The sequence below is a fragment of the Corylus avellana genome, chromosome 4 (assembly GCF_965113065.1).
Source record: "Corylus avellana chromosome 4, dhCorAvel1.hap1.2, whole genome shotgun sequence".
NCBI classification, from domain to species: Eukaryota; Viridiplantae; Streptophyta; class Magnoliopsida; order Fagales; family Betulaceae; genus Corylus; species Corylus avellana.
Window position 1 is genome coordinate 25,187,175 of NC_142493.1, and position 25,838 is coordinate 25,213,012.

General features: G+C 35.4%; 5 protein-coding genes across 5 annotated transcripts; all 5 read left to right on the forward strand.

Moving 5' to 3' along the window:
- Positions 1 to 3,971: 3,971 nt before the first annotated feature.
- On the forward strand, positions 3,972 to 7,677 carry LOC148586507 (1-aminocyclopropane-1-carboxylate oxidase homolog 1-like). The gene is made up of 3 exons (XM_088515983.1): positions 3,972 to 4,651; positions 5,879 to 6,200; positions 7,235 to 7,677. The coding sequence occupies exons 1-3, from the start codon at positions 4,110 to 4,112 to the stop codon at positions 7,475 to 7,477; spliced, it is 1,107 nt and encodes a 368-aa protein (XP_088372109.1). The 5' UTR covers positions 3,972 to 4,109; the 3' UTR covers positions 7,478 to 7,677.
- Positions 7,678 to 10,647: 2,970 nt separating this feature from the next.
- LOC132178819 (1-aminocyclopropane-1-carboxylate oxidase homolog 1) lies at positions 10,648 to 12,402 on the forward strand. Its single transcript, XM_088515982.1, has 3 exons — positions 10,648 to 11,360; positions 11,521 to 11,842; positions 11,941 to 12,402. The coding sequence occupies exons 1-3, from the start codon at positions 10,819 to 10,821 to the stop codon at positions 12,196 to 12,198; spliced, it is 1,122 nt and encodes a 373-aa protein (XP_088372108.1). The 5' UTR covers positions 10,648 to 10,818; the 3' UTR covers positions 12,199 to 12,402.
- Positions 12,403 to 12,727: 325 nt separating this feature from the next.
- On the forward strand, positions 12,728 to 15,985 carry LOC132177465 (1-aminocyclopropane-1-carboxylate oxidase homolog 1). The gene is given in 4 exon segments (XM_059589800.2): positions 12,728 to 13,292; positions 13,859 to 14,180; positions 15,565 to 15,815; positions 15,817 to 15,985. Coding segments are annotated over 4 exon segments (1,128 nt in total). The 5' UTR covers positions 12,728 to 12,765; the 3' UTR covers positions 15,845 to 15,985.
- Positions 15,986 to 16,083: 98 nt separating this feature from the next.
- LOC132177464 (1-aminocyclopropane-1-carboxylate oxidase homolog 1) lies at positions 16,084 to 20,270 on the forward strand. The gene is given in 5 exon segments (XM_059589799.2): positions 16,084 to 16,460; positions 17,988 to 18,578; positions 19,067 to 19,388; positions 19,870 to 20,120; positions 20,122 to 20,270. Coding segments are annotated over 5 exon segments (1,329 nt in total). The 5' UTR covers positions 16,084 to 16,323; the 3' UTR covers positions 20,150 to 20,270.
- A 1,693-nt stretch (positions 20,271 to 21,963) lies between these two features.
- LOC132178746 (CASP-like protein 5B3) lies at positions 21,964 to 25,000 on the forward strand. Its single transcript, XM_059591271.2, has 3 exons — positions 21,964 to 22,528; positions 24,342 to 24,474; positions 24,585 to 25,000. Exons 1-3 carry the CDS (start codon positions 22,398 to 22,400, stop codon positions 24,777 to 24,779), a joined length of 459 nt encoding a protein of 152 aa, XP_059447254.1. The 5' UTR covers positions 21,964 to 22,397; the 3' UTR covers positions 24,780 to 25,000.
- Positions 25,001 to 25,838: the final 838 nt, after the last annotated feature.

The following is a 25,838-nucleotide window of genomic DNA, read 5'->3' on the forward strand; positions in this document are numbered from 1 at the left end:
AGTTTGTTTATCTAATAGTATACATTATGTCAATGGACCTCTAACCTCTCTCTAGTTTTTCCTCTCTGGTGATTTTCTTTAGGGAAGAGAGATGGTTCCATCCCTCCCCCTCTTCCCCTTCTTTTGCTTTTATGCACTTGTTTTTTCTGTTTTTTCTCCTATTTTTGGTCCCTATCACCGATTTCAGCAGCGTTCACCCCAACCCTCCACCTTGTTGACTCGCCGCCTCATCCGATTGTCGCATTTTTCTTTGTTCTAGTCAACTTGTGGGTTTTAGATTCAGTTTGATATAAACTAGATCTGTTCCTTTTTGGCTTGCCAGGCCAACAACGCGCCTTTCCCTTGTCTTCTCAACCTCTCTGCCACCTGCAACCTCCTTCCTCATCGCAACACTACCAACACACGCTAGTGTGTGGTCTACACGCGTTAATGTGGGAGCTTCACTCTCATGCACGTGCTTCATCCACGCGGTTGTTGTTTGGCCTCCACCGATGCTGTTGTTTGCTGGTTTTGTATTTTTTCTATATTTTAATTTATTTTTTGTGGTTTCTTTGTAACTTGTTTGAATAAGGATTATCTAAACCTTTGGGTTGAGGATGTGAACAGTTTCCTGGCTTTCGAGTTAAGGAGGATGAGTTTCGGCATTGGGTTTTCTACTCTTAGGGCCGAGGAATATGAGCTATATATGTATTGAGTTAAGTCTGTCTGGAACAGATCTGTTGTTACAACTAAAAATTAGTCATGAGTTAGCGAATATTGATATCATTGATAAGTCTTGAATGTCAAATTATTATATATGTATCTATGACTTGTAACCTCGTAGCTTCGTCTATGATTTTCTAAGAGTTTTTGCTCTATGATATAAGAACTTTATGCTCATGACTCTTCATCAATTAATTATCACTTCGAAAAGCATCAACCTCAATAGGGCACCTTACATTTATGATTAATTAGCATCATTCGAAGATCAGTTTTTCCACGTATCAACTCGAGCTAGCTCGATCACCACTTCGAGATTGAGAAGATGTTAACATATTACCATAATTGTGCGATAATACCTTCATAATATTCTCAACATATATATCATGGTCATATTCCTTATTGACTACCATATTAGCTCCTCTTAATTATTATAAATCAATTAGCATAATTTCTTTATGTTGTATTGTGTATTTCCTTTATTTTCACTGGCTTTGTTCAATTAATTATAAATTAGGCTAACCTATTGTACAGTTCTATACAGTTTCATACTTCTTTAGCTTATCTTTTTTCTTTCGTTGGTGAGGCTGTCTTCCTACAACCATTACTTTTTATTTTTTTACGATGGGTGATTATTTCTGCCACGATCAAGACAGCTCTAAGTGATCAGGTTTTTTATTTATTTTTAATTTTTTTTTATTCTTATATATTGTCTAATCCAGTTAAAAGACAAAAATGCTGTTGCACTCATTTCTTTGCTGTCCTTGTTATCCCTCCTTGAAAAAAGAAAGATTCTCCTTGCTCCACATGAAAGAGTAGTATGCGATCACTTCTTAATCCTTCATAGCATTAAGATAAGGGGTAAAAAAAAATGGAGGTGACAAGCGTTAAACCATATCATAGAGTTCAAAAATAATAGTTACAATATAAGATTATTATTGACTTACAGTTAAAGAATATCATTGAGTCACACTTAAAGATTATCACTGAATTACAGTTGAATAGTTAAAGACTATTACCTAATTAACTAAATTAAAGTAGAAATCTATTTGTATCCAAGATGATTTTCTCATAAATAGGAGTATGTTATATTGTAAATATCACTCAGAAAATAAGAGCTTACTGCAACTTTAGGACTTGATCTAAACCGAACCACGTATATCTATCTCTGTATCACTATATTATTATTTCCGCAAGTTCAAATAGGTGGCCTTCAAGTCCTACATCAAAATCAATGGGTCACTGTCACTCCCACTCCGGGCACTTTGGTCGTAAACCTAGGAGATATGATGCAAGCAAGTATTCTTTATATTAATGTCTTTAATTTGGAGATTATTTTATTTTGATGTGATATTAAGGTGAAAAGTAGTATAATTTTATGGGTTTTGAGTAGCTTATTAATATTTTTGTTTTAATAACAAACATAACATAATTTTTCGATTGCATCAAGAAGTAAAATTATAATATGAAACATACTATATGTATAATTGAACCCAGAGCTAAAATCTGTCCATGGCAAGAACATATACCCATGGGATAAAAACATGGGAATATCTTGTAGCGGTCATACGTTGAACTGATAAAAATGTTGTCTTGGTTTTGATGTCTCTCTCATGTGCAGCTAATCTCCAACGATAAGTTCAAGAGCGTGTTTCACAGAGTACTGGCAAAGAACATAGGCTCCAAGAATCTACGTGGCTAGTTTTTCACATTTCAACCTAAAGACTACCTCTAGGCTGTATAGGCCAATCAATGAGTTGCTATCAGAACACCCCCCAATCTACAGGGAAACCACCTTAAAAGATTATGTTATTTATATTTATCCGAAGGGTAAAGATATTGACCACGCCTGGCGTGCATCAACAGTGATGCACGCCAGGCACAAAATTTTTTTTTTTTATTATTTTATTATTTTAATTTTTTTGAAAAAAAAAAAAAAAAAAAATTTGTGCCTGGCGTGCTTCAACAAGGGCTAAATGGGACATCTGGACTAGAATATCTGAAACTTTGAAGTCAGCCATATCTATATACAGATGAATATGGTTCATTTATTTTGTTGAGCTTTAACTATGAATTTCGACTGTTGCTCCAACATATGTGTTATGTCTAGCGCTTTACTGTGCTTGCCTATTGTCTGCATATAAAGCGTATGTAATGTGTAATATATTTGAACTTCTATTGTTCAAAGCTCGAATATGGATTAGTTGAAGAAATATTTGTTGTTTCTAATGTTGTTCTGTTTCAACCACACATAAAATAACCAAAATCAAATTAAACATATAGTTATTAAAACACACAATTTTGGTTACAAACTCTTCATAGGACTCTTCAAAGGTAAAAACACTTTTAGGCAATCAAACCTAAAAACTTTACTTTATACGCTTGAACTTCTACGTGATTTGACAAATTTCCTTGAACTTTGAAATCTTTTAATTTGAACCCCTGAACTTTCAATTACAGTCAATTTGTCAGATTTAAGCATTAACTTTTAGCAGCAAAACCTAAAAAGACCAAAATGTCCCTGATTTTCGTTTTAAAAAAAAAAAAAAAAAAAAAAACTGTGGCTCAGGCTAGACCTACGGCTACGTCTAGCCAGTACCCAGTGTGGGTCTAACCTGAGACCCACCATTGGTCAGCAGACCCACAACTAGGTCTGGCCGTGACCCAACCGTGGGTCAGCAGCCAAACCTATCCTGGGTCAGCAAAGACCAAGCAGTGGGTCACGGCTAGATTTTTTTTTTTTTTTTTTTTTTAATTTGAAAGTAAGGGTAAATTTAGTATTTTTTTTTTAAAAAAAAGTCGGGTATAAACGTTATTGCCTCACTTTTAACGTTTTAAATATGACGGAGAGGTTCAAATTGACTGCAATTGAAAGTTTAGGGGTCCAAATTGAGAGATTTCAAAGTTTGAAGAATTTGTAAAATCGTGTAGAAGTTCAGAGGTCTAAAGTAAAATTTCCAAAAAAAATAATGCATAAAAAAAAATTAAAAATAGAAGTTTCTTTTTCCATAATTCTTTAGTTTTTTTATTTAATTTTTTTACCATGAGTGATCAGTTTTTACTTTTTTTTTTTCTTATCTTTTCTAAATCCCGTGGTTGCACTTTGTCATTTCTTTCTTGTCCTTGTTATCCCTTCTTGAAAGAAAGAAAGATTCTTTTACACGAGAACATGCAGCAGTACACAAGCACCTCCATTGCTTCATAGTATTCAGACAATTAATTTAAAAAAAAGTGGAGGTGACAAGCTCACTGCAGTGGTTGCACTTGTCATTTCTTTATTGTTGAAAAAAAAGAAAGATTTTTGCTTTTTTGAAAGGAAAAAAAGAAAGAAAGATTCTTTTTACACGAGAATAGTGGTACACAAGTACCTCCATTGCTTCATAGTATTCAGATAATTAAGGAAAAAAAAAATGGAGGTGACAAGCTCACTCCAGTTTCAGTCAGAAAGGGAATCTAAATATGACCGGATGAGTGAACTGAAGGGTTTCGATGAGTCAAAAACTGGGGTAAAGGGACTTGCAGATGCAGGGGTAACGAAGATCCCGCAGATATTCATCCATGATCATCAACATAACGATTCAGGTTCCTCATCCTCCGACTTCAACTTCAGCATTCCAATCATAGACTTTGAAGGCATCGACAGAGATGCTGGTCGACGCGCTAAGATTGTTGAAGAAATCGGAGATGTGTGTGAGAAGTGGGGTTTCTTTCTGGTTGTTAATCATGGAATTGAGGCAACCGTGCTGGATGAGATGATCAATGGGGTGCGTAGATTTCACGAGCAAGACTACGAGATTAAGAAAGAATTTTATACACGCGATGAAACGAAAAGTGTGAGATATAACACCAACTTAGATTTCTATCAAGCAGGAGCAGCCAATTGGAGGGATACCATATATTGTTCTGTGGCTCCTTCTCCACCCAAGCCTGAAGATTTGCCACAAGCATGCAGGTATGTGCCATGTTACCTAACATGGAAAAATAATAAAATATTTATTTAGTTTGCTAGGGTGAATTTTTTTTTGATAAGTTTGCTACGGTGAATCTAGTCAATGTTTCCAATTTTTTACTCAATAATATGTTTTGTTATGACATTTTTTTGGTCTAACCGTCTCCGATTAGTGAGATCTGCACACTCTTTGTGTTCTTCGAGGCGTCCTTGATCTTTGATCTTCGTGCTTTTGCAAGACAATAACCAATTAAAAAAATTCGCCGGTGGGGTGCCGGCATATCTTACTCCGATGCCTAAGTTCATTTGAGAAAAGTCTGCTCTATATCCAATAATTGAGTGTAGGGTTTATACCTGGTATATGGACTTTTTTTTTTTGATAAGTAGGTATATGGGCCTATTTATAACTTAGGACTAGATCCTCTACTTCGACTTGTCCTATAAATGCTGAAAGTTGTGGCCAATTATTTTTTTGGTGGGCTGGTATTGGTCTTGAGGTGCATGTTGTATTAGGTGGGCTAATATATGAGAGCTCCTACTATCCGATCCAGGTGTAAACCAGGCATTTTACAGCTTCCAATCACCATGTGACACATCATCAATTGAAGAAAAATGCAAAATATTAAAGTGAGAACAAAAACACCCAATCAAAATGAGAAAAGAATAAAAACACCTTGTGGCCTGGGAGACCCAACCTGGGTCTGGCCAACCGTGACCCGATTGTGGATGCTTCAAAACCTGTTTCTAATGTCTCAAAATTCATTTCTAATACCTCAAAACTTGTTTTTGAATTCAAAATTAAAACTTAGAAGTGTAAGGTTAAGCCTCTAGGGATTCTATCACCATAAATGCCCAAAAAAAGTGACTCACGGCGCCAGAAAAGGTGACCCACAACTGGGTTAATTACAGCCAAACCCAGTCATGGGTCACACCAAACCCACTGGCGTGACCTAACTGTGGGTCACCCACGGCTAGGTGGCTGGGCCTAGCCAACCAACACCGTTTCAACATTTTTTCTTTCTCTCTTTGACTTCAAATCTAGTATATTTTGTTGTAGGTTATTTTTGTGCACTTTTTATACTTTTACTTATGTGTCAATTGATGATTGGGGGCTATAAAGATGTGGTTTTATGGCTCATCCAGATATAAGTTTAACTCCTAATATATATTTAAATTATTGCCAACATGTTTCATTCATGATTTTTGAGTCATGCATTGATCGATTTGCAGAGATATAATGATTGATTACTCGAACGCAGTAATGAGATTAGGCCTTACTGTATTCGAGTTGCTGTCGGAAGCTCTTGGGCTCGAGCCCAACTACCTCAAAGACATGGGTTGTGCCGATGGACTTTATCTTTTGGGCCATTACTATCCACCATGCCCAGAACCAGATTTGACTTTGGGCCTCAGCAAACACACCGATAGTGCATTCCTCACTATCCTTTTACAAGACCAAATAGGTGGCCTTCAAGTCCTACATCAAAATCAATGGGTCACTGTCACTCCCATTCCAGGGTCATTGGTCGTCAACATGGGAGATATGATGCAGGCAAGTAATTTTCATGCTTCAAAAATGAAACATTATGATTTTTTGGGGATTATTTTTTTTGTTCTTTGTTTGAAAAACTGTCATGATGTGTTGTGTTTTGAAAAGTATTTTAGGTGTTTGAGGAGTATTTTTGTTTTGAGTTGTTTATTAATGCATTTATTTTGAGAACGGAAAACAAAAGACAACAAATAAAGGATCTAACAAACCAAGTATAATTTTCGATTGCATCAAAAATTATTTTCATAATATGAGACATAATATTATTTTCATTCTTGCACATTCATATCTCTAAAGGCAAAATTTCTCATGAGCCAACTTGCTAGGGAGAAAAAAAGTATAAGTAATGCCAAAAATCACATTTTTATCTCATAATGTATAGAAGTCTCACAAACCCATTAATTTTTATTTCTTATTTTTAACAAGCACTAAACCAAGAGTTAGTTAAAACTGTCATGTCAGTATTGTGGGTGTTGAAGTTCAATAATGTCGCTACTCTACTCACTTGAACGACTCTTAGAACATGCTTTGCGGGGTGCGATTTCGAATGCTATAAAAGAATTTGGCTTCCCTCACTGGGCATCAATTGGTTTTTAGATGAGATGGTCAAAGGCCCGATCCAACAATGGGATTAAAATGTAATTTCAAATATTACTCAAAAAGCATATATGTATATTTCTAAGCACTCCTTGCAATCCAGTATTAATGGTTATATTGATAAGTAATATTATACGTACAACTTTTAATATATGTGAGCATGTGATTGGAGGGTATGTTTCCTATATTGATTATAGTTCCTCACTTCACTTACCCGAAAAGATTATTGTTCCTCAAATTCAAATTGGTTCAATTGTGTGTGTGTGTATATATATATATATATATATCCGATCAATTCAACATTGAACACATAGCTAAAATCTGTCCATGACAAGAACATATACCTTCGGATAGATACATGGGAATATCTTGTAGCAATCATATGTTGAACTGATAAAAATTTAATGTTGTCTTAGTTTTGATGTGTCTCTCATGTGCAGCTAATCTCCAACGATAAGTTCAAAAGCGCGTTTCACAGAGTACTGGCAAAGAACATAGGCCCAAGAATCTCCGTGGTTAGTTTTTTACATTTCAATCTAAAGACTATCCCTAAGTTGTATGGGCCAATCAAGGAGCTGCTATCAGAAGAACACCCCCCAATCTACAGGGAAACCACATTAAAAGATTATGTTTTCTCGAAAAAACTAGATGGGATCTCTAAACTAGAAGATTTCAAACTTTGAAGTTGTTCAACTCCAATGCACATGCAAAGACTGTTTATCTTTACTGCGCTTGCGTATTGTCTGTGTTAGAACACATGCATTCTACATAGGGTTTATTTTAGATCTTTTAGTTTGCATATATAAAACATATCTAGTGTGTAACATGTTTGAACTTCTATTGTTAAGAGCTTGAATACGGATTTCTTGATGAAATTGTTGTTCTTAATGTTGTTCTACTTCATTTGAGCCCCCGTAGTTTGTTGTGTAGTATGATTTATGTAGATGCTTTGAAAATTTTCAATTCTTTAATTTTAATTAGTTTCCAAATAGTCAACATTAACCTGATTCACTTGAGATGTGTGTTTAACTTTATCCTTGAATCGATAACTGGATATGAATCGATTGGCTTGGCCTTTTACGTAAAAATACTGAATAAATGGCTATTTATTATGCGTATGCTCCTACACCAGTTCCTACAACAGCCAAGAAGCACAGGCGCAAGGAAATTCTTGGAAAATTCTAGCATCTTCTCAGGTGCATTACATTTTTTTTTTCCAAGCGTTTATAACAAATACAATCTAAATTAACACCGGTAATAGCATTTTTTTATTTTTATTTATTATACTCTCGTGTTGAATTGGAAATTCAAAATTTTAAAATTTGATTTTCGAATCCTATTCCTACCCAAGTCAGAATTGAAAATCATTATCAATCCAAAGTTGACAATTGTCAAAGCCATCCTACGACTTTGGAATTACAGGGTTTTGCTCAATCCATGCCTCCCTCCCCCGCAGTCCAAGCCCTAATAGAATCTTCTTTATTTCAAACGAAATTTGTAGTATTCATTTTATGATCATAATTTAAAAGTTTGTTTATCTAATAGTATACATTAGGTCAATATCACTACAAAAAAACAATTTTTTTATGACAGGAGATTTCTGACGTTTTTTAGTGTCTGACGCGTCAGGAAATTTTTCTGACGGATCGTTTCTGACGCGTGTCGAGTGTCAGAAACATAGATGTCAGGAAAAAAAATTTCCTGACGTGTGAGTGGGTAAAACGTCAGAAAATTCTGACGTTTTACTTTGTCACACGTCAGAAATATTTTCTGACGTGGTGATTCTACCACGTCAGAAAATTGAAAAATTAAATAAAATATTAATTTTTCATTTCTTAAATTTTTTCTGAAATTTTTTTTTTAATTAAAAAATTTATTAATTAAATTTTAATTTTCCATTTTTTTGGGTATTTCTCTGCACCATGGCCGGCCACCCTTTCTTCTTTTCTCAATTCTCTCTCTCTCTCTTCTTTTCTCCAGCTCTAGCTCCCATTTCCCCATTTAATTTTCTCACTCTCTCCCTCTTCTTTTCTATCTCCATGGTGCAGATCTGCACCATGGTTTGAGTTTTTGAAAATATTTTCAAAAACTCAAACCGAAAACATCTTCAAAAATTTAAAACCAACCATCAAGAAATCAAAAAATCAATATGAAAAACCCAGAAAATCTTCTTATCGATCTTCTCCTCTTCTTCTTCTTCTTCTTCTTCTCTTCTCCTTTTTTTTCTTTTTTTTTTATTCTTCTTCTCTTCTCCTTTTCTTTTTCTTCTTCTCTTCTCCTTTTCTTTTTTCTTCTTCTTTTTTCTTCGATCTGCTGCATGCTTCTCAATTTTTCCCTTTTCTTTTTGTTTCTCTTCATCCTCTAGAGGTGCCGTGCAGACTGCAGAGAAGCAGCTGGGAAAAAAAAAAGTGCTGCAGGGAGATTGAGACAGGAGAGAGAATGTGCTGGAAAAAAAAAATGAAGAGGTAAAAATTAATAAGTGGGAAAAAGTTGAGGGGGGAAATAAAAAGAGGGAAAGAAGTTCAAAATCCCGCCTAAAGGGGGCCAATCGAGGTAATTTCCTGACGTGCCAGGTGTTGCACGTCAGAAATTTCTGACGTGCGACACCTGGCACGTCAGAAAATTATATATATATTTTTATATAGTTGTATATATTAATATATACAACTATATAAAAATATATATATAATTTTCTGACGTGCCAGGTGTCGCACGTCAGAAATAAATATCAAAATTAAATATATATATATATATATATATATATATATATATATATAATATAATATAATATATATAGCTATATAGGTATAATTATAGCTATATTTAATAATCTTATAATTATATTTAAATATCTGATAATTTTAATATAATTTTATTTATAAAATTATAATTATATATAAATATCTGATATATATAATAATTTTAGATATTATGATTTAAAATATCTGATATATATATATGAGTAGTCTGACGTGGCGTTGTGCCACGTCAGAAATTTTCTGGCGTGGCGTAATACTACGTCAGAAAATTCTGACGTGGCGTTATGCCACGTCAGAATTTTCTGACGTGGCATAATACCACGTCAGAATTTTCTGACGTGGTAAGTCCTCACACGTCAGCAATTTTCTCAATTTCTTTTTTTTTTAAGAAAATGAATGAACCTCCCGACGTTGGTGTGTTTGCCACGTGAAATTTTTCCTGACGTGTGAACAGTAACACGTCAGAAAATTCTGACGTGTTACTGTTCACACGTCAGGAAAAATTTTCCTGACGTTTTATATATAAAACGACAGAAAATTGCTGAGGTGGCAAAAATTTTACACTGTAGCACACGTCAGAAAATGCCCTTTTTTTTGTAGTGTATTGACACTTTTTTTTTTGTTGAAAAATTCAATAATATGATATCATGTACATAATTAAATTCAATAACTTTAAATTTTGATCATCCTATCTATTTCACTTAAAATAAAGATGTTTGGGAAAAATTCACTTTATCCTTATGAAGTTTCAGAAGTTATTTAATTTAAACTCAAAAGTTTAAAAATTTGCAATGTACCCCATAATGTTTCAAAAATTTTAAATTTAAACCTTCCGTTACTAATTTTTGTCAAATTGAACGAAAATCGATGAAATTACGTAATTATCCTCAAGCTTTTTTTAAAAAAAAAAATTTATCAAATTTAACAGAAATTAGTAATAAAAGGTTTAAATTAAAAATTTTTAAAACATTAAAAACTACATTACAAATTTTTAAACTTTAGAGTTTAAATTAAAAAACTCATAAAATTTTAGAGTGGAAAGTGATTTTCCCCATTGTTTCTTACTTGAGAGAATTAATTGGGTTTTGGAAGATACCAACCCTCCCCAGTCCCCACTCTACTACCGATAAATAAATAAAAGATTGATAAAATCACTTTGCAACAAGGACCAGAAACTCTTTGCATTATCTAAGGATTTAAAATTGGACACGTCGCAGAAAAACTTGCCATCCAACTTCTCTGTGTGCAAAACAAGAACAAGAAAAATGGTGATCACCGACGCTGGAGAATCACTCACCGGAAATTCCATAAACTATGACCGTCTCCAAGAGCTAAAGGCGTTTGACGAATCGAAAGCCGGTGTCAAAGGCCTTGTGGACGCTGGTATTACCAAAATACCAAGAATTTTTGTACGACCGCCGGAGGATATCGCCAGCGACTTTCCCAGTTCCGGTGATCCAACTAATAACCGATTCACAATTCCTGTCATCAACCTTGGCGACACCGTCGGCCGGCATGCCGAGGTTGTCGCGAGTGTCCGGCAGGGCGCTGAAATGGGATTCTTCCAGGTGGTGAATCATGGGATAGACGAGAGTGTGTTGGAGGAGATGTTGGCGGCGGTGCGTAGGTTTCACGAGCTGCCAAGGGAGGTGAAGGCTGAGTACTACAGTAGGGACCCGACAAGGAGGGTGAAGTTTGAGAGTAACTTTGATTTGTACAAGTCCAGGTTCGCTAACTGGAGGGACAACATGTTTTGTGTTATGGGTCCTGAGGATCTTGACCCTCTGGATTTTCCTCTTGTCTGCAGGTAATTTTATATCAGATTTCAATTTAATGAAGTTAAGTTAAAGCCTTTGAATTTAAACTCACACGCACACTCAACAGATGTAATTATTGTATAAAAATTGGTGTTTATGGGAATTATGAATGTCAATTTGGTAATATGTTCATTTACGTGATATATGCAGAGACATAAGTATCAAGTATTCAAAGGAAGTGAATACATTAGGGATCACATTGTTTAAATTGCTATCGGAAGCACTTGGGCTGAAAGCAGAGCAGCTGATAGAGCTGGATATGGCAAAGGGACAAGCTCTTCTTCTTCACTACTATCCAGCATGCCCTGAACCCGAATTGACTCTTGGCACCAGCAAACACTCGGATCCTGATTTCTTAACCATCTTACTTCAAGACCATATTGGCGGCCTTCAAATTCTTCATCAAGACCGTTGGATTGATGTCCCCCCTTTGCCTGGAGCTCTAATAGTTAACATTGGTGATCTCTTAGAGGCAAGATTTTCTTACACTCTAAAACTTTGTTCTTCAATATGCACTAATTGAAGTAACTAGAATTGCTTTGTCAATTGTTATAAGTTTTGTTCTTGCAGCTCTTGTCTAATGAAAGATTTAAAAGCATAGAGCACCGAGTGGTTGCGAACCGAGCAGGACCAAGAGTCTCTGTTGCATGCTTTTTCACTCCGAACTTTTATCCATCAAGAATTATTAAGGGTCCCCTCAAGGAATTGTTGTCAGAAGATAATCCGCCTGTATTCAGGGAGACCTCGGTGCAAGATCTCATTGCTCACTACTATGAGGGAGGACTTGATGGGAACTCTGCTCTTTCACATTTCAAGTTGCCAAAGTAACAATTGAAATAAGACTACTCTTTGATTTGTGATATGAATATTCCATAATGTTGCTTGTAAAACATGTTCTTCTTACTTGGAATGCTGGGGGTAGTTCTCTTTGTCTGACTCTGTCAATAACAGGACAGGATGTAATAAAGTGATGTTTTTCAATTAGGATTTGTCCGAATCCTTGGAGAAATTTCATTAGTCTCCTTGACATTTTGATAGCTTGCAGTTCATTGGGGATGTGTGAATAATTGCATGCAGCTTCACCTGGCTTGTTAATAATCTGAATATCTGGTCTGGTGCACATAAAGTTGTGTATTCCATACTGAAGACAGAGTTTAACCCAGAGAAATAGTACCTAAAGGCTTGTGACGTGAAATTTCTTCCTACTGAAATTGGAGAAAAATTAAGATTTTGACTTTCCAGAAAAAAGACAACCTTTTTCAAATTTTAGTTAGAATGATCATTGCTGGCACGTGCAACAGATATTAACATATTCTGACACACGCTCAAACAAATATAAAAAATTAGATATCAAAGTTTAATCTTTCCAGAACCAGAGGTCCAGAGCAAAGAAGAATGACGATAACCGGCGCCGGAGAATCAGTCACCGGGAACTCCGTAAACTATGATCGTTTTCAAGAGTTAAAGTCCTTCGATGAATCCAAGGCCGGTGTCAAAGGCCTTGTGGATGCTGGTATTACCAAAATCCCAAGAATTTTCGTCCGACCGCCGGAAGATCTGGCCGGCGATCCAACCAATACCCAAATCACCATTCCGATCATCGACCTTAGTGACATCGTCAGCAGGCGTACTGATAAAGTTGCCGGTGTCCGTCGGGCCGCCGAGGAGGTGGGGTTCTTTCAGGTGGTGAACCATGGAATAGCTGAAAGGGTGTTGGAGGACATGCTGGAGGCGGCGCGTGGGTTCCACGAGCTGCCAAAGGAGGTGAAAACTGATTATTATACTCGTGAGTTGATGAGGAAGGTGAAGTATGGTAGTAACTTCGATTTGTACAAGTCGAGGTTCGCTAATTGGAGGGATACTTTATTTTGTGTTATGGGTCCTGAGCCTCTTGACCCTCAAGAATTGCCTCTGGTCTGCAGGTACTCTTTTATTATGGAGTCATAGTTTTATTTTAATCTCTTATTTCATTCTTGCATTAGATATTCTGAATACTTATTAATGCTTGGATACTCTGGGAACATTAAAGGATACCTGTTTTCAGAGTTCTCGGAGCAATCCAGTTTAAGAATTATGAATTCGTAGGATTGGTAGATAGCTGCTGAATTTTCTTCCTCCCAATTATTCTATATTGGACAAATAAAGTAATTTTTCATTCGAAAATTGACATCATGCTTGAATGAACATAATTTTTTATTGCTCCAGGACCAGGTGTGTCACAAAGAATGTTGTATTATGTCTGGAATTGCTAACAACCCACATAATTTCAAAGTAATCCATATTCTTGCTTCTAGTTGGAATATCCTTGACTATGCTATCTGGAGATATTGACAAACATTGAACATCTATAGACGAAATGTCTTTATTGTTATTTTTATTACCATTCATGTTTGTTAAGGTTTACTTGAAGCTTTAATTTAATGGCTTGAATACATTTAGGAAGATTACAATTGGTTTTATCGATCTTGAATCATAGTTTGATTTGCAGAGACATAATTATCGAGTATTCTAAGCAAGTCCATAAGTTGGGGATCACTTTGTTTGAATTGCTATCTGAAGCACTTGGGCTCAAACCTGACCACCTTATAGACCTGGAGTGTGCAAAGGGGCATCAACTTCTCAGCCACTACTATCCAGCATGCCCTGAGCCCCAACTGACATTGGGCACCACCAAACACTCAGATCCTGATTTTCTCACCATCTTACTTCAAGACCATATTGGTGGACTTCAAGTTCTTCATCAAAACCATTACATTGATGTTCCTCCTGTTCCTGGAGCTCTAGTTGTAAACATTGGAGATCTCTTACAGGCAAGATTTTGATATATATATATATAGCAATAAGACTTATTTTTATCATGTCATTTCAAGATGCCTTCTCATTCATGTAAATTTAGAGCACAACATTGGACCATTCTCAGCTTCACATTCATATAAAAGCTACCATATCTTCATGAAAAATGGGCCCTGTTCTGTTGCATTACATCAGAAAATGATCTCATGTCAAGCGTTTGATCGCTTGAGCGGCTGAAACTTGAATGTTACGTACCCATAGAACTAAAGGCACAAGATAAATTATTGCATGATTGCATGTGTGGATAAAAAGAGATGTGAACATGGGCTTGGAAGTGAAGTGACCTCGTTAGAATCAATAATTATCTTGTATTGTTTCATGTGTTGAAGTTATATTCAGTTTAGAAGTGTAAGGGATAATAAGTTACCTTATGATAATGATAGAGTTGTAGTTCCATCTCTTTCTTTTTTTTCTTTTTTTTTCATTGTAAGTTTATTTAAAGATCCATCATGAATAAAGATCATGACATAAATTATTTTGGACAAACACTCCATCTTTGTTTTGGGCAGTCCAGGTTTTCCTTGAAATAAACCTAACTCACATTAAAATTCCCTACCGTTCTCTAACCTACTTTCTTAGTTTTCAAAATAGGAAATCAATGTAAGATAGATCTTGTACAGATCTTTGGGACTACTTTTCAATATATGAAGGTGCAGTTACTTGTTAACCGTTGCATGTTCCCACGGAAAAGCTTTTGTGCTGCTACATGGCTTCTCATTAAACATGTTTACAGTTACCATGATTTCATCAGTACCACTCAACTATGTTATTATCATTCGTAATCATTGTTTTCATGCATGCACATGGCCATTGCTTGAGTTAAATCTCTCTCATAAATTTTATTTACACCACTCAGCAATAATCTATTTTAATAATTTTTTTTCTTGCATGCGCATGGGAGTGTTCTTCATGGTGTCTGAAGACTAAATAACATGGAAAAAAGATCACCAAAAAGGCAGGATTTACAAAATGTTGACAAAGAAAGAGGCTGGTTCCTGAATTTAGCAGAATATCATTCTTATGATGATTTCTACCTCTGTTCAAAAAGTTATGCATTTGAAAAAAGAGAGCCAAAATGCGAGAGACAAAAAAAAAAGAAAAAGAAGAAGAAGCGAAGCATCGAACTTTTTAGAATCATTTCTAAAGTTTAGATTGATGCCACTCTGCATTTTCAAGCTAAATATTTTTCATTTATTGCTCACAAAATGAGAAAATAATTTGGTTATTTTGATTTTTATGACTGGTAATTGCTCAAGGTTATAGAACCAAAACTATAGGAGAAGAATTTGATTTGTAAGTGCTTATCATCTGTTTAAAGGATTTTCTGTTGTATTTTTGCAGCTCATATCTAATGACAGATTTAAAAGTGTAGAGCACCGGGTGCTAGCAAACCACCTTGGACCAAGAGTATCTGTTGCATGCTTTTTCACTCCTCATCTTCACCCATCAACAATGATTTATGGCCCCATCAAGGAATTGCTGTCAGAAGATAGTCCCCCTGTATACAGGGAAACCTCGGTGCGAGATTTCATTGCTTACTATGATTGGAAAGGACTTGACGGGAACTCTGCCCTAACACATTTCAAGTTGCAAAGGTAACCAAGGAAATAAGGGGATTTGAATTATAAGCTATGGCTCTTAATACTGTATTTTATAAGAACCGAAGTGACAAAAACTTCATGTTAAATATACTTTTATTTGCTTTATTTATGTACAACAGAAAAATAATTTGCTTATGATAGAAGATGCCCATGTTTCACTTCATGCTCTTTAAAATGTATGTGTTTGACAGCTTCTTGTTTTCATTCCCCCGTTATGCCAAAAGTTTAAAGTACATCAACAGCATCTAGCCCAATCACTAAGCAAGACTTGTTACATTACTGAAGCTTTCTAAAGGAGATGGTTGTACATGACATATACGGCTCTCCCTATCTTGATTGGTTATCTTCTCTCTTTCAATTTCAGAGCCAAAAAATCAGATTAAGTACAATAATTTCTGATAAATTATGAAGGCCTCAAGTGTCAGTTGTTTCCCAACTGGAACTATGCCTTGTTGCATCCCGGCCAAAAGAAAAAAATAATAATAATAATAAAGAAAACATGTTGATTGGTGTTAATATTATCATTGATGCCAAAATAGAGAAGATGCTTCAAATCATGATCCATCCAACAGCTGAACTCTGCATTTCACAATACCAGCTCAAGACCCCATGGCAAGGAGGACAAACCCAATGCAAGTAAGTGATCACCATCTTTTAGGATGCATGGTAATTTAATATGGTATTATAAGAGTGGTCCAGAATTCAATCATTGACTTCATAGTTTATCTTTCATCTCAACATTGATGATAGATTGTATTTACATGTGAGGAGAGTAGTTACTCATGCAATCACTAAAGCTTTTGGTTCAATTTTCAATTTTTTTCCCTAACATTTTGTGACACTCAACCCGTCTTGAAGAAAGTAAATTGTAAATCATATACAGAGGAATACTATATTGGCCACATGGGCTTTGGTTCAATGCAATTGCAGTAGGCGTTTCTTGAAGCAGCTTATCTATGGGACTGCCTAAAAAACCGTCATTTTTTGTAGCCCCTTTCTTGTCTATGTGCCAAGAAACTATTGGTTCAAGTCTTTATTTTGGCCCATTCCCAAATGTTAGGTTTTATCTTGCACTGTAGCGTTGGTACTAAGATCTATGTTGGAATGCCTCACTCTCTCCATTTATATTATCCTTTCTTTTATTAATGCAATCTCATTTAGAAAAAAAAAAAAAAAAAATGAAGGAATTGGATAGAATTGAAGCAGGTCCTAAGTTCAATCTTATGAAGCTAAAAATAAAAGAGATTTACTACCTTGGCTGATAGATACCATTATAGATCTATTATCGCAAGTTCTTTCACTTATAAGTGGATCAATTTATGGCTATGTTACATGCTAAGTCTTGTGCAATCTTCATTTGATCAGTAGTCTCTTTTGCTGCATGGGTTGCAGCTGACTTTTTCTGCAGAGAGGCATTTGGAGAACTTCATAAAAAAAATTACAAAAAACACGTGGACTAATTTTGCATTTAACCCAAAGTTGTAAAATTTTAATTATTATTTTGAATTAAATAATTTTAGATTTTGTCAATCTCGTATATAATTTAATGAGATATAATCAAATTTCAGCATCAACCCCTCTCCAATTACAAGTTCTGAAAATATTTGTATGCGCTTGAGATTTCCATCAACCAAATTGAAGAGAAGCTTTGTTTTGAAATACTTTTGAGACAACTTCTCTGTATTTTTTTTTTTTTTTTTTCATTTTCTTTTTACGCGTTCAAACTAAAAAGAAAAGAAAATTGACACCTTTAATTCAGATTTTGATCGTCATTGGAATTAGGGGTGAAAATGCGGTTACAGTTAGCAGTTATTGGCTAAAACCGCTAACCGTAACCGCCTAGGCAGTTAGTAAAATTCGCTAACCGCCTAGACTATTAACCGCTAACTACTTTTTAAAAAAGAAATTTTAAAAAAAAATTTGAAAGTTAATTTTTTTTTTTTTTGAAAAAAAAAACAAACAAAATAACGTGTTTTTATGGTAATATGATAATACCCCATTGCATACGACAGCATTTATATATATATATATAAACATAAAAAACGAGATTGAGCATATAATGGTTAGCGGATTTTTCTAACCGCCTTAAAAAAGCAGTTGACAATTAGAACAATGAAGGTTTAGCGAGCGGTTATTAACTGCGGGACGACTATAAAAATTCAGGTATCAAAAGTCGTATCTTATCTTTCCGGAACCAAAGCAAAGAAGAATGACGATCACTGGCGCCGGCGAATCAGTCATCGGTAATTCCGTAAACCATGATCGTCTTAAAGAGTTAAAGTCCTTCGATGAATCCAAGGCCGGTGTCAAAGGCCTTGTGGATGCTGGTATTACCAAAATCCCGAGAATTTTCGTCCGACCGCCAGAAGATCTTGCCGGCGACCGCCACGATTCCAGCGAGACAACCAATACCCAAATCACAATTCCGGTCATCGACCTTAGTGACATCGCCGGCAGGCGTGCCTATAAAGTTGCTGGTGTCCGGCGGGCCGCAGAGGAGGTGGGGTTCTTTCAGGTAGTGAACCATGGAATAGCTGAAAGGGTGTTGGAGGACATGCTGGAGGGGGTGCGTGTGTTCCACGAGCTACCAACAGGGGTGAAGGCTGATTATTATACTCGGGAGTCGACGAGGAAGGTGAAGTATGTTAGTAACCATCATTTGTACAATTCAAAGTTCGCTAATTGGAGGGATACTCTTTTTTGTAATATGGGTCCTGAGCCTCTTGACCCTCAAGAATTGCCTCTGGTCAACAGGTAATCGCTTATTTCATTCTTGCATTAGATATTCTGAATAGTTATTAATACTTGGATACTCTGGGAACATTAAAGGATACTTGTTTTCATCGTTCTCGAAGCAATCCAATTTAAGAATTAGGAATTCGTAGCATTGATAGATAACAACTGGATTTTCTTCCCCCTAATTAATCTTTATTGGATAGATAAAGTAATTTTTCATTCGAAAATTGACATCATGCTTGAATGTTGTATTATGTCTGGAATTGCTAACAACCCACATAATTTCAAAGTAATCCATATTCTTGCTTCTAGTTGGAATATCCTTGACTATGCTATCTGGAGATATTGACAAACATTGAACATCTATAGAAGAAATGTTTTTATTGTTATTTTTATTACCATTCATGTTTTTTAAGGTTTACTTGAAGCTTTAATGTAATGGCTTGAATACATTTAGGAAGATTACAATTGGTTTTATCGATCTTGAATCATAGTTTGATTTGCAGAGACATAATTATCGAGTATTCTAAGCAAGTCCATAAGTTGGCGATCACTTTGTTTGAATTGCTATCTGAAGCACTTGGGCTCAAACCTGACCACCTTATAGACCTGGAGTGTGCAAAGGGGCATCAACTTCTCAGCCACTACTATCCAGCATGCCCTGAGCCCCAACTGACATTGGGCACCACCAAACACTCAGATCCTGATTTTCTCACCATCTTACTTCAAGACCATATTGCTGGACTTCAAGTTCTTCATCAAAACCATTACATTGATGTTCCTCCTGTTCCTGGAGCTCTAGTTGTAAACATTGGAGATCTCTTACAGGCAAGATTTTCATATATATATATATATAGTTTTATGTGTTGAAGTTATATTAGGTTTAGAAGTCTAAGGGATAATAAGTTAAATTATGATTACCAAAAAGGCAGGATATACAAAAATTTTGACAAAGGAGGAGGCTGGTTCCTGAATTTAGCAGAATATCATTATTATGATGATTTCTTCCTCTGTTCTAAAGGTTATGCATTTGAAAAAAGGGAGCCAAAGTACTGCGAGAGAAAAAAAAGAAGCAAAAACTTCGAACTTGTTAGAATCATTTCCGTAGTTTAGATTGATGCCCCTCTGCATATTCAAGTTCAAAAATATTTTGCATTTATTGCATGCAAAATGAGAAAATAATTTGGTTATCTTGGTTTTTATGCCTAGTGGTAACTCTTCAAGGTTATAGAACAAACACTATAGGAGAAAAATTTGATTGTAACTTCTTATCAGCTGTTTAAAGGATTATTCTGTTGTATTTTTGCAGCTCATATCTAATGACAGATTTAAAAGTGTAGAGCACCGAGTAATAGCAAACCAGCAAGGACCAAGAGTATCTGTTGCATGCTTTTTCTCTCCTAATCTTTACCTATCAACAATGGTTTATGGCCCCATCAAGGAATTGCTGTCAGAAGATAATCCCCCTGTATACAGGGAAACCTCTGTGCGAGATTTCCTTGCTCACTTTGTTGAGAAAGGACTTGACGAGAACTCTGCCCTAACGCATTTCAAGTTGCAAAGGCAACCAAGGAAATAAGGGGATTTGAATTATAAGCTGTGGCTCTTAATATTGTATTTTATAAGAACCTTAAGTGACAACAAATTTCATGTTAAATATACTTGTATTTGCTTTGTTTATGTACAACAAAAAAAATAATTTGCATATGATTGAAGATGTCCATGTTTCAGAGCCCAAAAACAGATTAAGTACAATAATTTCTGATCAATTATCCCTACTGGGGTGGGTATACAAAGTACTTGCTCAATGCCCTGCCTTGGAGTGGTTTCTTGTTATAAAAAATAATAATAATAATAATAAAATCTGATAAATTATGAAGGGCCTCTAATGTCAGTTTTTTGTCAACTATAACAATGCCGTATTACGGCCAGGTCAAAATAAAATGGTAAGGATTTGGATAGAATTGAAGCAGGTCTTAAGTTCAATCTGATCAAGCTAAAAAATGAAAAGGATTTACTGCCTTGGCTGATACCATTATAAATCTGTTATCGCAAGTTCTTGCACTTATAAGTGGATCATTCTATGGTTATGTTACATGCTAAATCTTGTGTGACATAGCGGAAGACTTGGTAACACAAATCAGAAGCGTCTTTTGACCAAAAGATAAAACAAGCCCTTAAGCGTAAAGAATAATAAACTCTGCAGAGTATATGAGAAATTTTCAGCTTTGATAATAATTCAATTGTCTTTTACATTACAAACTAACACATATATAGAAGATAAATACTTGTAGAGATAGTAAACATATTCATAATAGTAAAATTAAACTTAATCCTAGTAAGGAAAGAAAATAAAGTCTTAATTGTAAATCATAGTAAAATAAAATAAGATCTTATCCTTTAGCTTGGAGTCACGTTCTACATCAGTTTCCGCTTCTTGAAAGAATTCGTTCTCGAGTAAAGTTCTGACTTCTCTGATGAAAAATATTCAAAAATGACTGCCACGTAGAAGATCAATGACATATGCATTGTTATTAATCTTTTTTAGTATCTTGTATGGACTATACTTCTTTTTCCTCTACTTTCTAGAAGTACCAGTCGGCAGTCGCCTCTTGTGTAAATACATCATCACAATTACCAGTCACATAAAATGCTTTTTGTCGAAAAATATTTTTTGGCATATGGATCGTACGGAAAACGGTAGGCGACTTTTGACAACTTCCAGCAAAGGTTCAACAAACTCCGACAATGGTCCAGTGGTTTAAGAAATAAAAACTTAAACTCGAAAAATAGTTAAAAAAAAATGTAAAACGGAAATCATTTTCCGAAACTAAAAAAGTTTTTTTTTGTTAAACCGAAAGTATTTTAGTTTGATTATTATTTTCGATCACGTCAAATACCAAACCAAAAAAAAAAAAAAAAAAAATTCTAAAATATATTTTAATGGAAGCGCAAACGGAGCCCAGTGTCCTTTCCAAGCCAAAACAAATGATGACTAGGATGAAATTGGGCATTTTTCATTTTTAAGATTTGACGAAAACAGCATATGCATTTAAGATAAGATGCCTTTTCGGCTACTTTGTACTAACTTCTGTCGTAAGTTGTAACCGGTTCATCTCAATATATATATTATATATATATTTTTTTTTTATAAAAAAAACTTTCTAGTATGGACTTCCCAAAGTATTAGGACTTACGAGCGGAAGGAAAAGAACGAAAGATAAAATAATATACTTTCAAATGAGAAATTTGCCAAGTCACACGCCTATACCCACTCTCGCTATATAATTGTAGGATTACGCTCGAAATACTCAAGAGTAGGGCTCGACCAAAGTAAAAGGTGTGGCCTACACGCGAATAAATTGCGCGTGGAGTAGCATTCCACTTTCCTTCTGCAGTAAGGCACGCTATGTTCGGTCACGCCACCCGACTTTTGACATGTTTGAAGAGTTGAGAAACGTTGTATGAAATGTTTGAAGAAGATATATCCAGTTTTTTATGGCTGTTCCTCTTCTTTAATTCATAAAATTTCATCTCCCTCTCTCTCTCTCAGACACGTAAAATCCACGTTTGGGTTGCCTGTACATAGTTATTTTACTAAACACGTAAACAGATGTGAAATTACACCAACTCTTCAATTTTAGTTTTTGGGTTTTACTGTTTCGGGTTCTTTGTCAGCTTTTCTCGTTTGCTTTCTCAGAGAAAGTGGGTTGGAGAGCACTTGCTTTTGGGATTTTTTTTATGACTTTTTTTTTCTGCTTCTGAATGGGTTTGGGAAGATGAGTTTTTTCTCTGACCCATTAAGAATCTGAAATTTGCTTGGTATTGAAGAGAAAGATGAAGGATTTTCCTGGGACGCCTGGGACTTTCACCGGACTTGTTCTGAGGATTTCGCAGTGCATTTTTGCTGTTGGGTCGATTGCTTCTATGGCCACCACCACCAATTTCTCCAGTTACACAGCATTCTGGTATTTGTTCATTTCTCAACTCTGTAATTTCTTATTTATTCAAATATTTTTCCTGTTGTTCAAAACCTAGTATATCAATATCATTGTAATGCCTCTTCAGCTTCAGACCCATATGTTAATCTCTGAGTTATGCCCAAATTAATCATGAGTAATCCGTCCACCAGAATTATATTGGCTTGTGGGGTTTTGAAATTTCTGGGAAATTGTTATTTAGAGAAATAAATGTATCAGAGGACCAATGTACATGTATCCCTGCATGAATTAGATCTGCAGATGTTGTTGGAATTAATATGTCATCCATAATTATTGACATCATGTTTGCAAGCAAAAAAGTTCAAACTCTCTAGTGAGCATCATTTTGTTGGCAATTATGAAGAATCTTTTCAATTAAAAACAATGTGCTTCAGCCTTCAGTGTTTGGCACTTGCAGATGTTTACAGTAACTTCATGACTGAACTGACTACCTATTACTGAGATGCATCTTATTAAAGAATAATGTTGTGAAGGTAGTTTCAGTAATCTATGTTTGCCATTTGTTTTCTGTCTTAGAGGAGGTCGGCATCCAATGTATCCTCCTTCCTAAATAGTTGATTCATTGAAAGTGGAAGTTTGGACCATTGAGATTTCATACAATTTCTTACTCATTTGATATTGATCTTGGATTGTATATATATGTTGATTTCGGCAAAGAGTTCTCAGCATTTCTAGCCCAGCCCTTCTATACAGTGCTTGTGCAGTGTTACCAAGTACAAGGGGAGTTCTTTTTTTTTTTTTTGGGGGGGGGGGGGGAAGGGAGGGAGGGGGAGAAAAGGTGCTTGTTTCCCTATTTTAAATAAGCTTCACTTTAGTTATTGATGTGCTAGTTACTAGTGTTTTGCATTCTTACTCATTTAACTCAGGATGTGAGGACAGTACTCTAGATGGAAGTTTACTATATGCTTCTCTCCATCAAGGCAATCTAGCTTGGCCACCTTGCATATATTTTGCTTCAGAATATATGGAAGTTTCAATCAATATCCATTTTACTTGTTTGACTGTGTGTCAGCTCTGTTCTCAAAGGAATTATTGGTTTTGGAGCAAGGTTCCATTGAGCATATGATAAAACCTGTATGCTTTGTTACGCTTAACTTTTTAATTGGTTCTATATGTTATTGGGACTTGAAATTTGGTTTAGACAAAGTGTAATAATTACAATTTACTTTTCAGTGGTAATGGAATATACACTTTTGATATCGAATCCTTTACCCATTAAGCCATGTATGGTATATGCAAAGTACTTTTTGATTAAATGCAATAGCCACTATACATGCTTTCAAAATGGATCTGGGAACGTTAGTGAAATTGACACCACAGAGCAGCATATGCTTGTATGGTGTGCCTTCAATTATTTCTTTACCTTTGGTGTTAACATATGATCTGTTTTTTTCTCTCATCTTGTCACCTATTATTGCTACCTGTAAGTTCCCACAAAGCATTTCTATCTAAGCCCTACCCTTTCTGTTCTTAGCCACCCATATAATCATGCAAATGGATTTTGGTGGCTCATTAATAGCAGCAAAAATGTCAATCTTGAAATGTATATAAGATCATAGACACTTGAGTTTACAAAAACTTGGTTCACTATTACTCCATTGTAGCATGATAGCATCATCTGCTTGTCTGGGTACAAAACAAGGAGATGTACTACTTGCACATAATTGATTCACTATTACTCCATGCTTTGCAATTTATGCAGGTTATTTCTTTTTTAAATTCCATTATTTACAGAGGGAAATGCAAAATTTTATGCTCCCTCTCTCTTTTCTTGTTGCAGCTACCTGATTGCTTCAATGGGTTTACAAGTCATCTGGAGCTTTGTGCTTGCTATGCTGGATGCACATGCCTTGGTTAGAAAGAAGGTCCTCCATAATCCTATTTTAGTTAGCCTCTTTGTGGTCGGAGATTGGGTCAGCGTCTATGAAACTTTGATCAAACTTAATTGTTTCATTTCTTCCAAAAGACTTGTGTGTTTATAGTGGTTGTCATTTATAACTCCTTTGATTTTTAAATTCAACAGGTGATGGCGACACTGTCTCTTGCTGCAGCTTCTGCCTCAGCTGGCGTTACGGTGTTGTACTTTGGCGACTTGGGAAGCTGCAAGTTAGGAGAAGAATGCCAGAAGTACCAGATGTCAGTTGCCTTGGCCTACATGAGCTGGGTAACAATTGCAATTTCATCTCTGATTATGCTTTGGCTTTTAGCTGCGGGTTAGACCTTTTTATTGTATATAGGCCACCAACCCCATCTGTCCTACTGAAATTTTGATCTTTTCGTGATGTTGATAGAAAGGAAACACGCAAAACAACGTTGCAATGCTTTACAATTACTTTAGTTCCTCCATTTTTTTTTTTTTTTATCCCAGGTGGGTTGGGGAAAGGTACAATTTGTATATTGGTGGAATTAAATTAAAAATTGGAAATACATCTTGTTGAGGAAATGGGTCATACTATCTGTTAATCAAATTACTTTTTTTTTTCTTTGTTCTGCTGATGATGCACCCTAACTCATCATTATAGTGGGAATTAGTGGGGTAATGAATGACACCTAGATGCTTGATTATATTTATAAAGGGGGGGCCACTGCCTTTTCATAAAGAAAGGGTTCCTTACTCAGAAAACAAAAACAGAACAAAAGAGCAAAAGAAAAGAAAAAGATCCTTTGTTCTGAAGGAAAAATCAAGGACAGTTTGTGGTTATGAGTGGGCATGGGCAGGGGATTGTGAGAATTATGTCAATCACGTTGACATGGAAACACCCTCAATGTGGAAGCAGCGAAGTTGGTCTGTTGTTGTTGCTTTTAGGCCCCACGGGCAGGTAGGACGATAGTTAAGAGATCCCATCAAATTGGGGGTTGGGATTTTACTTTGCATCTGACCTTGTAAATACTTGGATTAAAAACTGGGAGACATCTGCATTGTAGGATGGTTTTTTGACACAAATTAGTTTAGAAACTATTTAGGCCAAGTGGTACTTTGAATGCCTATTTCATTTGAAAAATGAATGATTATTACTCAGAACAGAAGAAATTATAATGAAATAATTATTCTTATTCATTAATTTGGTTGTAATATTATAATATAACCCTAAATATATAATTTTATTGTTTGGTATAGTGCAATATGCTGGTGAATGGAATCATATTGTAATCAAATTTTCTAAAACACTCTTATAATATATTAATTTACATTTTATGGAGCTAGACAATATCCAAATGCTTGGATAAAGTAAAGAAAAAAAAAATCTTTTGTACTTGGGTTTTGGTTTAAAGATTG